The sequence below is a fragment of the Rhineura floridana genome, chromosome 6 (genome assembly GCF_030035675.1).
Source record: "Rhineura floridana isolate rRhiFlo1 chromosome 6, rRhiFlo1.hap2, whole genome shotgun sequence".
NCBI classification, from domain to species: domain Eukaryota; kingdom Metazoa; phylum Chordata; class Lepidosauria; order Squamata; family Rhineuridae; genus Rhineura; species Rhineura floridana.
Genome location: NC_084485.1, coordinates 150258805 through 150272124, shown reverse-complemented (window position 1 = coordinate 150272124; position 13320 = coordinate 150258805). Strand labels below are relative to the sequence as shown.

Below are 13320 nucleotides of genomic sequence, written 5' to 3'. Positions count from 1 at the left end.
ATGAGGAAATACAGAGCATGCTTATCAAATTTACAGATGATACAAAATTGGGGGGGGACAGCTAATACTGTGGAAGACAGAAACAAAATTCAAAGGGACCTTGATAGGCTGGAGCATTGGGCTGAAAACAACAGAATGAAATTCAACAGGGATAAATGCAAAGTTCTACACCTAGGAAAAAGAAACCAAATGCACAGTTATAAGATGGTGGATATTTGGCTCATCAGTACTACATGTGAGAAGGATCTTGGAATTGTCGTTGATCACAAGCTGAATATGAGCCAACAGTGCAATGTGGCTGCAAGAAAAGCAAATGCTATTTTAGGCTGCATTAACAGAAGTATAGTTTCCAAATCACATGAAGTATTAGTTCCCCTCTATTCAATACTGGTTAGGCCTCATCTTGAGTACTGCGTCCAGTTCTGATCTCCGCACTTTAAGGAGGATGCAGACAAACTGGAACAGGTTCAGAGGAGGGCAACAAGGAGGATCAGGGGACTGGAAACAAAGCCCTGTGAGGAGAGACTGAAAGAACTGGGCATGTTTAGCTCTGAGAAGACTAAGGGGATAGCCCTCTTCAAATACTTGAAAGGTTGTCCCACAGAGGGGGCCCAGGATCTCTTCTCTTCTATGAGTGTCATTCTGTGAATATCAGGAAAAACTTTGTTAGAGTGGTACGACAATGGAACCAATGACCTAGGGAGGTGATGGCCTCTCTAACACTGGAGGCATTGAAGAGGCAGCTGGACAGCCACCTGTCAGGTATGCTTTAATTTGGGGTTGGGGTTTAGCCTGGAGAAGAGAAGACTGGGAGGAGATATGATAGCACTTTTCAAGTACATGAAAGGTTGTCACACAGAGGAGGGCCGGGATCTCTTCTTGATCATCCCAGAGTGCAGGACACAGAATAATGGGCTCAAGTTCCAGGAAACCAGATTTTGACTGAACATCGGGAAAAACTTCCTAACTGTTAGAGCCATACGACAATGGAACCAATGACCTAGAGAGGTAGTGGGCTCTCCGACACTGGAGGCATTCAAGAGGCAGCTGGACAGCCATCTGTCAGGAATGCTTTTATTGGGATTCCTGCATTGAGCAGGGGGTTGGACTTGATGGCCTTATAGGCCCCTTCCAACTCTACTATTCTATGAGTGTCATTCTGTGGCAGTGGCACCATTTGGAGAGGGAGTTGTCAGTGTCTCCTGAGTTCCATAGAATCTCATAGGTGATAGGCTGAACAATAGGGCCTTCCCCTGAGATTTCATTGAACTCCAGATTGGTCTTGACAGGGGCATTACACAGGGCAAGGCTGAGGGCTAATCCAGTGTTTAAATTTCTGATATGTAAACAATTAAAATGTGAAACCAGGTTCACACTGAGAATGAAATATCAACAGTGACCACTCTAGTATTATAAATCTGTCTTCCCCAAAGAAAGCCTCCCATGCAGGCTCTTGCATTCAACCCTTAGTTGGAAGGCGGGATCCCAAAGGATGGGGATCAGTGACATCAGCTGTCTTGTGAAATATTTCTTTCTTTATATCTTTCTAACTGTGGATTGATATAATTATCCTCCGTTTTATGTTATGACTTCTCTTCTGTGGGCAGGTCAACCTCACAGAATCACAGTGTGCTCAAATCCGGGCATTAATCTCTGAAGGTGTGCTGAACAGGACTCTTTATCATGGTGCCATGATGTCTATCTTCCCAGTTTTATTGTTCTTCTGGAAGAAGTAAGTGTTCCTCTCCCTTGGATCAGAAAGACAGAGACTCTCTCTCTCTCTCTCTCTCTCTCTCTCTCTCTCTCTCTCTCTCTCTCTCTCTCTCTCTCTCTGTGTGTGTCAGTGTCATGGTTGAAGCCATTGTGTGTAGATTATCAACAGGTTTACTGAATCTGACCCAAAGTTGTCTTTGCAACCTAGACAACATATTGACAAAAACAACTTCAAAAGGATTCAAAATAAAAAGCAGACCTAGGAGGATGTGGATTGCAGGGGAGTTGGGTTAAAACAATAGTTAGTTATCAGTTGCTAAGCTTACCATGACCCTTTTGCAAGCATGAATTTCATGTGATAAATTAACCTATGGTAGCATGGTTGTGCAAAAAGAGCTATTACTCAGCAATGGCAAATATCCCACAAGAGAAAACAGTTGTGTGAATCCAGGCAACTTCTGCACAGTTCTCTTCTCTGCAAACTCTAGCTCAGGCCTATACCAAATTTAACCCACCAATCTATAGCAACGGGTGGGGTGGGGCAAAGTCACAGAGCTACCTTCCCAGCACTGGCATCACGGCTGCTTACCAGAATGGGGGTGGTGCTGATGCCTGGGCTGTATGGATGGATTTACGGCACCCCACCAGTGCATCTGCACAACCCCAAACTCTCCGCCACCACCCTGCAGTGTTCGTCTCAGCCCCATCAAAGCAATTTGCAGCGATGCTGGTGTTGGAAGGGCAGCTCCACAGCTGTGCCAAACACACACTGGCGGTGGCAGTTGCTGCTGCTGCCACCAACGCAAATGTAGTTCACCAGCCATGTATGCTGGCCCAGCAGGGACTCAGTAAAGCTACAGCCTGATTTTTTTTTAACTTTCTTTGGAACTCAGTCTGATTATTTGGGGCTATCCCAGCCAGCAACAGTATTTTGTCAAATGTGCTAGACATGATTGTCTCAATTAAAGTAGTCTCTGTCAATGTTTTCCTTGCAGATATTGCCTTTGGAAAGCAATGAAGGGCTTCAAAAAAATCAAGGTAGATAAAATGGCAACTTCTCCTCAAGCGACTCCTGTGAGGTTAACTAGGAGGCTCAGTTACAGTGGAGGTAAGCAAGAGTGTGCAGCCAGCTTCCATGTTCTCTGTTGTATCTGTTATGTCTTATGTGTTAGGCCAGGAAGTGTGCATGTCTGTGTGTATTTATATGTCTATATATCCCAACAGTATTCCTTATTTGTTTATTAAATTTATATTTATTATTTATTTATTTATTTATTGCACTTTTAAACCGCCCTTTAGCGACAGGCTCTCAGGGCAGTGTACAACAGAATAAAACACATTTAAAACAGCGAATGTGAATTACAACATATAAGTATAAAAAGACATTAAAAACAGATTAAGAAATTACAATTAATTAGCTATACATTAAAATTAAAAACTAAGACTAAAATGCCTGGGCAAAGAGGTAGGTCTTTACCTGGCGCCGAAAAGATATCAAAGAAGGCGCCAGGCGTATCTCATCAGGGAGGGCATTCCATAATTCGGGGGCCACCACCGAGAAGGCCCTAGATCTCGTTATTGCTCTCCAGGCCTCCTTGTGAGTTGGAACCCGGAGAAGGGCCTTCGACATCGAGCGCAGCGAACGGGTAGGTTCATAGTGGGATATATCCCACCCTTCCTCCCAGAAGGAGCCCAGGGCGGCAAACAAAACACTAAAAACACTCTAAAACATCTTAAAAACAGACTTTAAAATATATTAAAACAAATCTTTAAAACCATCTTAAAAAGCCATTCCAACACAGATGCAGACTGGAATAAGATCTCTATTTAAAGGGCTTGTTGAAAGAGGAAGATCTTCAGTAGGTGCCGAAAGCATAACAGAGATTGTACCCGTCCAGTGTTTAAGGGGAGGGAATTCCAGAGTGTCAGCGCCACAGCACTAAAGGTCTGCTTCCTATGTTGTGTGGAACGAACCTCCTGTTATGATGGTATCTGCAGGAGGCCCTTACCTACAGAGCGCAGTGATTGACTGGGTATATAAGCTGTAGAAGCTGTATTTAGCTGTAGAAGTCCAAGGCAGTGGCCTTGGGCATTGCCCATTCTGTGTTAATAAGGACTTAAGCTTATAAGTAAGTTTCGCGGGGTGGCCACTATGAAGCAAGATGGCTGCTGTTGTGCGGTCATGCCTGAAAGAACTCCTCCATCATCAGATTGGTGGCTACATCACTCTCTCGGGAGAAGAGCTTGGAGAAGGGTCTTCTCTATAATGATGCCCCAGTTTTGTAACTTTCTCCTCTTGGAGACATGGATGGTTACACAATGATGGGACTCTACTGTATATTCTCTCTCTCTCTCTCTCTCTCTCTCTCTCTCTCTGTCTTCTCTAGATTTTGCAGACTAGATTGATTTGAGATTTGGGCATGTTCTGTGATATTTTGTGGTGTTGCTTATTGATGTACTTTCTTTTATGATTATTTTTATGTTCTGAATTGTTTTTATTGATATTGTTTTGTTCTTGCTATGGAAGCCGTTTGAGGTCACCTGGTGATGAAAAGCAGCGTACAAATATACTAAATAAATAATAAGGGGTAAGATGATATTTCAGGTATCCCGGTCAGAAGCTGTATAGGGCTTTGTACACCAAAATCAGAACCTTGAACTTGGCCTGGTAGCTAATGGGCAGCCAGTCAATTCTTTTAGCAGCAGGTGACATGTTGGCAATACCCTGCCCCAGTGAGCAGCATTTTGAACCAGCTGCAGCTTCCAAACCAACCTCAAGGGCAGCCCCACATAGAGTGCATTACAGTAATCCATCCTGGAGGTGCCAGTGTATGGACAACAGCTAAATAAATAAACAGAATAAACACCATCTGTTAACATTTTAGATCATATATTACATTATGAAGTCTTCAAATTATCTGAAATACTCTGTTGTTGAATATGTGGCTCTATAGTTTCAATATGCAATGTCTTCCAATATATAATTGCCCAATTATTATTATTAAATCTGAGTTCATGAATGAAAATTCTAAGTTCTTAAGAGAACTGGATGGCAACTTTGCAGGAGCAACCCTATGCTCCCCTGGAGATTGAGTGAGGCATCATACAATGCAGTAGGACCACCCTGCTGACAGAGTAGCAAAGGTTCCTTCCCCACTCATTGGTGCAGTGGTGGAAAGCTCCACCACTGTTGCTGCCCTGCCGCTGGTGTTCTGTGGATGATGTGGGCCAAAATGCCACAATGGGGCCTGTTGGGCATGTCTTGTGAAATTATATCAGCCCTGGCTAGTTAATTCTCTCTTATTGTGGTCAGTTTGAAGGTGGAGAGTAAATGGAAGAAAGACAATGGGGAAAGGCCATCTTCCCCACCTCACATCCTGGCCACAGCAAACTGGCAGGGCTTTTGATGTGGTGGCTACTATGTTACAGAAACTCATCTCCCCACCTCCCGTCCGGGATTGCTTTTAAAATTCAAGATTCAAGATTGCTTTTCCTCCAGGAGCCCTCAAGGTGGCTGTCTTGTACCATTAGTTTGAAGAACAATTTCAGACTCTCTGAGAAGTTACTGAACTTAATTTTGAAAGATACACGACCCCCTCTAGGATGCACACCTTAACATGGTGAGGGGGTTTGAGAGTGCTGAAGAAGCTGAGAGCAATGCCGTCAGGAGTCTAGACCAAGAGGCTAGACTCCTAGCAGGGGCACCCAAGGCGGAATGGTCAAAGCTGAAACACCAGACTAAGATGCATCCAAACTCAGAGGAAGGCAATGGTAAACCACCTCTGAATATCTCTTACCACGAAAACCCTATGAACAGAGTATCCAAAATGCAACACAAGATAGTGCTGGAAGATGAGACCCACAGGTCAGAAGTCACTCACCGAACTACTGGGGAAGAACAAAGGACAAGGACAAGTAGCGCTGTGACAAATGCCGCAGCTGGGTCAAAGCCGAAAGGAAGCCCAGAGGCTGAGGCGCACAGATGCGAAAGGAGAGTCCGGAGTTGTACGACGCGTACAATAGGAACATGGAATGTGAGAAGCATGAACCAGGGAAAGTAATAAATTGTCAAGCAAGAAATGGAATGTATCAACATTACAATACTTAGCGTGAGTGAATTAAAATGGACAGGAATGGAACATTTCCAATCAGGCAACTACAAAATATTTTATGCAGGAAATGAGAAATCAAGAAGAAATGGGGTTGCTTTAATAGTGAGAAGTGATGTAGCAAAAGCAATGAGGAGCTACAACGCAAGGTCTGAGCGAGTTATATCAATGAGATTAAATGGGAAACCTATCAACATAACCATCATCCAAGTCTATGCTCCAACGGCAAACGCAGAAGAGGAGGAATTGGAGAGATTTTACGCAGACGTACAGGAAGAAATTGATCACACACCAAAACAAGTTGTGCTGATAATCATGGGGGATTGGAATGCAAAAGTAGGGAACAGAGAAGAATTAGGGAGAAATGGGGCCTAGGAGACAGAAATGAGGCAGGAGAAAGACTTACTGAATTCTGTGAAGCCAATAATTTGTTTCTTGCAAACACATTTTTTGAGCAACCGAAAAGACGACTGTACACGTGGACATCACCAAACGGTCAATATAGGAATCAAATTGATTATATAATTGGTAGCAGAAGATGGAGAAGTTCCATACTTTCTGCGAAAACAAGACCGGGAGCAGACTGTGGTACAGATCATGAACTGGTTGTATCGAAAATCAGAGTAAAGCTAAAGAAGACCAACACAGCAATCATAATGCCAAAATACAATTTAAATAACATCCCAGAAGCATATAAAGATCAAATAAGGAACAGGTTTGAGGCTTTAAACTTAGTTGACAGAGAACCAGAAGAACTATGGAATGAAGTCAGAGACATTATCAGGGAAGAATGCAAAAAGACAATACCTCTAGTTAAAAAGAGAGAAAGACCTCAATGGATGACTGAAGAAACTCTTAAAATGGTTAAAGAGAGAAGGAAAACAAAAGCAAAAGGAGATAGAAACACGGTCAGAACCCTAAATGCAACAATACAGCGACTAGTACGTAGGGACAAAGAGAACTATTACAATAGTTACTATATAGAAATAGGAAGAGGACAACAAAAAGGGTAGAACAAGAGCCCTGTTCAAAAAGATTAGAGAAATGAAAGGGAAATCTAAACCAAGAGTAGGGATGCTGAATAATCAACGGGGAACACACTGACTGACCAAGATGAAATAAAAGGAAGATGGAAGCAATACACTGAAGAACTCTATAAAAGAGATGCAAGGATGACAGATTCATTCACGGAGGAACCATATGATGAAGAACCAGAAATTTTAGAATGTGAGGTGAAAGCTGCTCTTAAAATACTTGGAAGAAACAAATCATCAGAAACAGATGGCATACCAATAGAGTTGCTACAAGCTACTGAGACTGAATCTGTCCACATTTTGACAAAAATCTGTCAAGAAATATGGAAAATTAAACAATGGCCCACAGACTGGAAGCTTTCCATATACATCCCAATTCCAAAGAAAGGGGATCCCAGGGAATGCAGTAATTATCGAACTATTGCCTTAATATCCCATGCAAGTAAATAATGCTCAAGATTCTACAATAAAGGCTCTTACCATATATGGAGCAAGAAATGCCAGATGTCCAAGCTGGATTTAGAAAGGGTTGAGGCACCAAAGTTCATATCGCAAACATACATTGGATAATGGAACGGACCAAGGAATTTCAGAAGAAAATCACCCTGTGCTTTATAGATTACAGCAAAGCCTTTGACAGTGTAGATCATGAAAAACTATGGAATGCTTTAAAAGAAATGGGGGTGCCACAGCATCTGATTGTCCTGATGCGCAACCTATACCCTGCACAAGAGGCTACTGTAAGGACAGAATATGGAGAAACCGATTGGTTCCCCATCGGAAAGAGTGTGAGACAGGGGTGTATTTTATTACCCTATTTGTTTAATCTATATGCAGAACATATCATACGGAAAGCAGGATTGGACCAAGATGAAGGAGGTGTGAAAATTGGAGGGAGAAATACCAATAATTTAAGATAAGCAGACGATACCATACTACTAGCAGAAATCAGTAATGATTTGAAACAAATGCTGATGAAAGTTAAAGAGGAAAGCACAAAAGCAGGACTACAGCTGAACATCAAAAAGACTAAAGTAATGACAACAGAAGATTTATGTAACTTTACAGTTGACAATGAGGACAGTGAACTTGTCAAGGATTATCAATACCTTGGCACAGTCATTAACCAAAATGGATACAATAGTCAAGAAATCAGAAGAAGGCTAAGACTGGGGAGGGCACCTGTGAGAGAACTAGAAAAGCTCCTCAAATGCAAAGATGTATCACTGAACACCAAAGTCAGGATCATTCAGACCATGGTATTTCCAATCTCTATGTACGGGGATGTGAAAGTTGGACAGTGAAAAAAGCGGGTAAGAGAAAAATCAACTCATTTGAAATGTGGTGTTGGAGGAGAGCTTTGCACATACCATGGACTGCGAAAAAGACAAATAATTGGGTGTTAGAACAAATTAAACCAGAACTGTCACTAGAAGCTAAAATGATGAAACTGAGGTTATCCTACTTTGGACACATCATGAGAAGACATGATTCATTAGAAAAGACAATCGTGTTGGGGAAAACAGCAGGGAGTAGAAAAAGAGGAAGGCCAAACAAGAGATGGATTGATCCCATAAAGGAAGCCACACACCTGAACTTGATCTGAACAGGGTGGTTCATGACAGATGCTGTTGGAGGTTGCTGATTCGTAGGGTCGCCATAAGTCAAAATTGACTTGAAGGCACATAACAACAACAACACACATCTCGAGTCTGTTGACTTAAGATGTTTGCAGATGCCATTTATAATTATTAATAGAAAAACTATTCAGAAGACAGTCAGCCAAAAACACATCACATGGCAATTATTATGTGTCTGTCCCACCTAGGGATGAGATTCACTATCTGATTCCATTCCGTTTTTCAATTTGTCCAATGGGCTGCCAGTTCCTATTCACTATAAATTGTGTCCCACTAGTAAACGCAATTCCCGGTTTTCCCTTCCCCCCCCCGGTCATTTTTTCCAAAAAATTATGTACTTTTCTGTTATTCCTTATGCTGCTTATGTTTATATAATGTATACAGCAGCAGCAGATTACAAAAATAATCACATAAATAATTAAGTAATTCTTGCTGCGGATTACAAAAATATGACAGTACAGCGAATGCACACAGCGTGGGAGCCTGTTCGATGATGAGACCAACTTGTGAATTATCCCAGAATTCAATACCAAATCTATGTATTTATTTATTATTTGATTTATATCACGTCCTTCCTCCCAGCAGGAGGATATGTCCAATTTTGCTAATAGTCTACACCATCCCTAGTCCCATCAAGGTGATGCATTTTGGGCTACAGTGGGAAGCTGACAAGTGCATGCCTCACCTTTGGAAGATGCCCCCAAAGTGTAGTTGACTGGGCACAATTATTAGAAAAATGCAGATATATTAACTAATATGTCATCATGTTTAGTACCACTTGTGCATAGTAATTTCATCGTTATGAGATATATATATGAGCTCACTGCATCATTTAGACAGACTAACCTAGTAGACAAATTCTCTGTGACTACGTTGTATATAATAATTTTCTTCTGATAATTCTTTGAGTCCACATATGGCTGGTCTTTTATAGTTTTAGTTGTCATCTATTGGTCATATTAGGATGTTGATCAAGCCTTGACCTGAAAAAAGTTAATTTATCATCTTGTTATGATAATTGTATCTATTTTGACTGCATTTTAATATTTTTTATATTAGATTAAAATTGTACTTCATTTTCCTATATTTATTTATTTATTGTATTTCTATACCGCCCCATAGCCGAAGCTCTCTGGGCGGTTCACAGTACCTAAAAACACATATACAAATTTAAAACACATCTTTTAAAAACAATTTAAACACAAATTAAACATTTAAAACAAGATAAAAACACATGCTAAAATGCCTGGGAGAAAAGGAAAGTCTATATTATTTTGAAGCATTCCATATTTTTTATTTTTACTTAGTTTTTGAGTTCAGTTTTGTAGGTAAGGGTTAGCACATCCTTTCATGTGTTGTCCTGATGCATTTTTGGGTGACTGGCTTCTGAAGCCTTTTTCTGAAAGTGTTCTCTGATTGAAACAAGCATACAAACGTAATGTTTTGCGTATATCCTATATTGGGTAACTGGATCTAATAGCTTGGGGAAAGATGAATGGTGAAATGGGAAGCCTCTTGTGTAATATTTTGAATTTTTATTGTTATTATTGCTATTATTATGTTAAACAGAAGATCATCCAATCATCAGGTTTACTTTACTTAGAGGCATTCAGCTACTGCTGCCACAGCCTAAGGAAGAGGTGGAAGAATCACCTGGAGAAAAATGTAAGTTCCAGTGCTGCAGGAGTATGGTCTGGCCTATGAGCCAGTCTGATCCTGGTTGTTCAGACATCTCTAGCAGGGGCCTAAGGACCCTCTTCACCAGGTCAGTTGCCCAAGATCTATGTATAGCTACCTGAGTGATCATGAGAAATCTTGTAGCCATGATGCAAGTCCTGGAGGATAAAAGGAAAGAAAGTTGTTGAATTATCTGAGCACTTCAAGACATATATTATCTTCCACTTCCAGTTTGACCCAGAATTCACTGGGTGGCATGTCTAAAGATAGTTAGGTGTCAGGGGCCTGCTGGCATGGCTCAGCCTCAAGGACAGAACTAGTGGCAGGAACTGAACCCAAGACATGTCCACACAGACATTGGAATTCCCAGCATAAATCCAACTTCCTTTGCAACTTGATTTCTCAGAAACTCTAGACAAGCAAGCTAAGATTGGTACTCCATGCAGTAATTCTGGTTCTCCTCCAAGGTGGGTAGCCAAGCTGGGTGAGGTAAGGCAGGCAGACTGAATGGCAGGGATGGCGATCCAGACAGTCAAGATCAATGTGCCAGCCCCGTTGCTAGGGAGGGTGGACCATCTGACTGATGCACAGCCTGCTTGAATTTCTGTCCGGGGGGAGGGGGGAGGCTTGCTAAATTCTCCCAGCAGCCAGACTGCAACTGGTCATCAAACAATATGTGGGACTGAGACATAAAAGCAAACAAAACTACAGAGATCCAGCCGAGGGGCATGATCCTGGCACTGGCCAGCCACAGCTTGCTTCTACCCATTCCCTTGCCAGCAACCAATAAAATAGCTCAACAAGTAATTGTGGAGTTGCAATATAAGTAGCCAAAGTGCCTCAGAATTGTCTAGATCAGCTTTTCCCAACTGGTGTGCCTCCAAATGTTGTTGGACCACAACTCCCATCAGCCTCAGTCATTGGCAATGCTGGCTGAGGCTGATGGGAGTTGTGGTCCAACAACATCTGGAGGCACACTGGTTGGGAAAGGCTGGTCTAGATAGTGCCTTCCTTAGTTGGGGATGATGAAGGAAAGAACAGGGATAGAAAATTTCAGCTGCCTAGAATGAATGTGTCATATATGTCTCTTTTCCCTCCTCAGCTTCAGTAGGAAGTGTAGGCCAGTTAAGAAAGTCTTCAACTACTATATTTGTGCCCCAGAGACGGTAGGTAACCAGAAAAGCTAGAATCTCAGGGCAAAACTGACTCAAAATTAAACATATTTAAGTTATGTTGGGAGAACTTTAAGCACATGCTTAATTCTCCAGTTGAAATCAGTTGGATATATGGCAAGATTGTACCCATTGAAGAAACAAAATAACAATGTGAAGATTGCGCTGGTTTTGTATCGGTTGCAATACAGTAATAACTCGCATTAACGTACTCAATGGCACCAGAGCGAGTACGTAAACCGAAAATGTCCTTAAAGTGAAGCACTACGTTTTAAAACTTTTTTTACCTCTCCTTCATGCGGAGCCTCAAAGCCCCACACTAAAGCCTCTGCTGCTGCGCTGCCGCGCCTCTCAGCTGATCGCGATCGCGCCTCCCAGCTGATTTGCGGTGGCGCGATCACATCTATTTCCACCCCACGCGCTAAAGCCTCTGCTGTTGCGCTGCCGCCCCTCTCCCTAACCCTAATGCTGTAAGTGGTTTGCTAGCTGTGTTTCTGGAGAAATACAGGCATATGGAGCATGTACGTTATAGTGAGGTGACGTTAAGTGGGGTATGCCTGTATGCCCTTAACGGTATCGGACCGCAATACCTGGTGGAATGCCTCTCCCGCTATGTACCTACCCGTTCGCTACGCTCGACGTCGAAGGCCCTTCTCCGGGTTCCAACTCATAGGGAGGCCCGGAGAGCAATAACTAGATCTAGGGCCTTCTCAGTGGTGGCCCCCGAATTATGGAACGCCCTCCCTGATGAGATACGCCTGGTGCCTTCTTTGTTATCTTTTCGGCGCCAGGTAAAGACCTACCTCTTTGCCCAGGCATTTTAATTTTAATCTTAATTTTAATTGTAATCTTATTTTAATCTTTGTCTTCACCTTGCTTTTAAAATGTTTTTATAGTTGTGTTGTACCCACACTCACCTGTATTTTAATGTGGTTTTATTCTGTTGTACACCGCCCTGAGAGCTTGCCGCTAAAGGGCGGTCTAAAAGTATAATAAATAAATAAAATAAATAAAAATAAATTCAGTTCCTTGTGTCAAGAACTGCCATACATGGTTAATGTAACTATTATGATTAGAGACAATTGTTGCCCACAAGCTAAAATGAATTAGTGCCAATGGACTGGCTATTTTCAGTTGCATGTATAATACTAGCACATGTTTAGAGGGATGTGTAAGGTTGCATATCTCAGCTTGCAGTTGTTAAAGATTCTTTTTATTTTATTTTTCTGCACAGGGGATCATCTATACTTGTTGCAAATAAACTGTTATAACAGGCATCATACGGGTCTTCATCTGGGCATGATGGAGAAGATTATTCTAGCCCTTTCTAACTGGGTAACAAAACTTCAATGCAGGTCAGGGTTGCGGCCCTTTAACATAACTGCAGTAGATCCAGTTTGCTGGCCCAAAACAGATGCTCCTGGGGAATAAACCATCCAAAGGTTGCCAGTTTCTGTGCGGCTGCTATGCGTTGCAGAAGAACTTTGTTAAACCGATAGCTAATTTGATGACGAGGATCTGATTTTAATGAGATTTTATGCTAAGTGTGCTGTGTTGTACTGAATTATCTGTTTTTATCTTGTACACTTTTTATTCTGGTCTACGACTGTGATAATAAATGAACTGAATTGAATTGAACCATCCACTCTATCTAAAAAGTATTCCCCCTGCTCCACAACCTTTTTGTATCTGGAAAGTCCTAATTTTGTTCCACTTATGTACAAGAGTTTTGCCCTCTCATTTCCATTTCCTTCCCAGTCAGCATTTCTTCCTTAATTCACACCACATGTCACAGGGCTACCCACAGAGCCATTGCTCCAGCCATTCCATCACTTTCCTTTTTCCTTGCAAGGATCTTCAGCTGCCAGTTCCTAATAACTAGGCTAGGAAATACAGAGCAAACTGGCTCTTCCCTTGACCCTAATCTGTCAGAAGTAGGGGTAACAGTCTTCCAGAGGCTCCAGAGAGTGGAGGG

At 42.0% G+C, this 13320-nt stretch overlaps 1 protein-coding gene across 8 annotated transcripts in view; it reads left to right on the top strand.

Moving 5' to 3' along the window:
* The window catches only part of RGSL1 (regulator of G protein signaling like 1), an 88802-nt gene extending 75838 nt beyond the window's left edge, over positions 1-12964 (top strand). For 5 of the 8 annotated variants that reach the window (XM_061634082.1, XM_061634079.1, XM_061634083.1 and 2 more), the window contains 4 exons: positions 1608-1732; positions 2709-2821; positions 10066-10161; positions 12580-12964. In XM_061634082.1, the coding sequence (XP_061490066.1) occupies positions 1608-1732; positions 2709-2821; positions 10066-10161; positions 12580-12776 (531 nt within the window). In that variant the 3' untranslated portion in view covers positions 12777-12964. Of the gene's footprint in view, positions 1-1607; positions 1733-2708; positions 2822-10065; positions 10162-11275; positions 11340-12579 lie in introns of those variants that run through there. The other 3 variants (XM_061634085.1, XM_061634086.1, XR_009763626.1) reach the window with 3 other exon arrangements.
* The last annotated feature ends 356 nt before the right edge of the window (positions 12965-13320 follow it).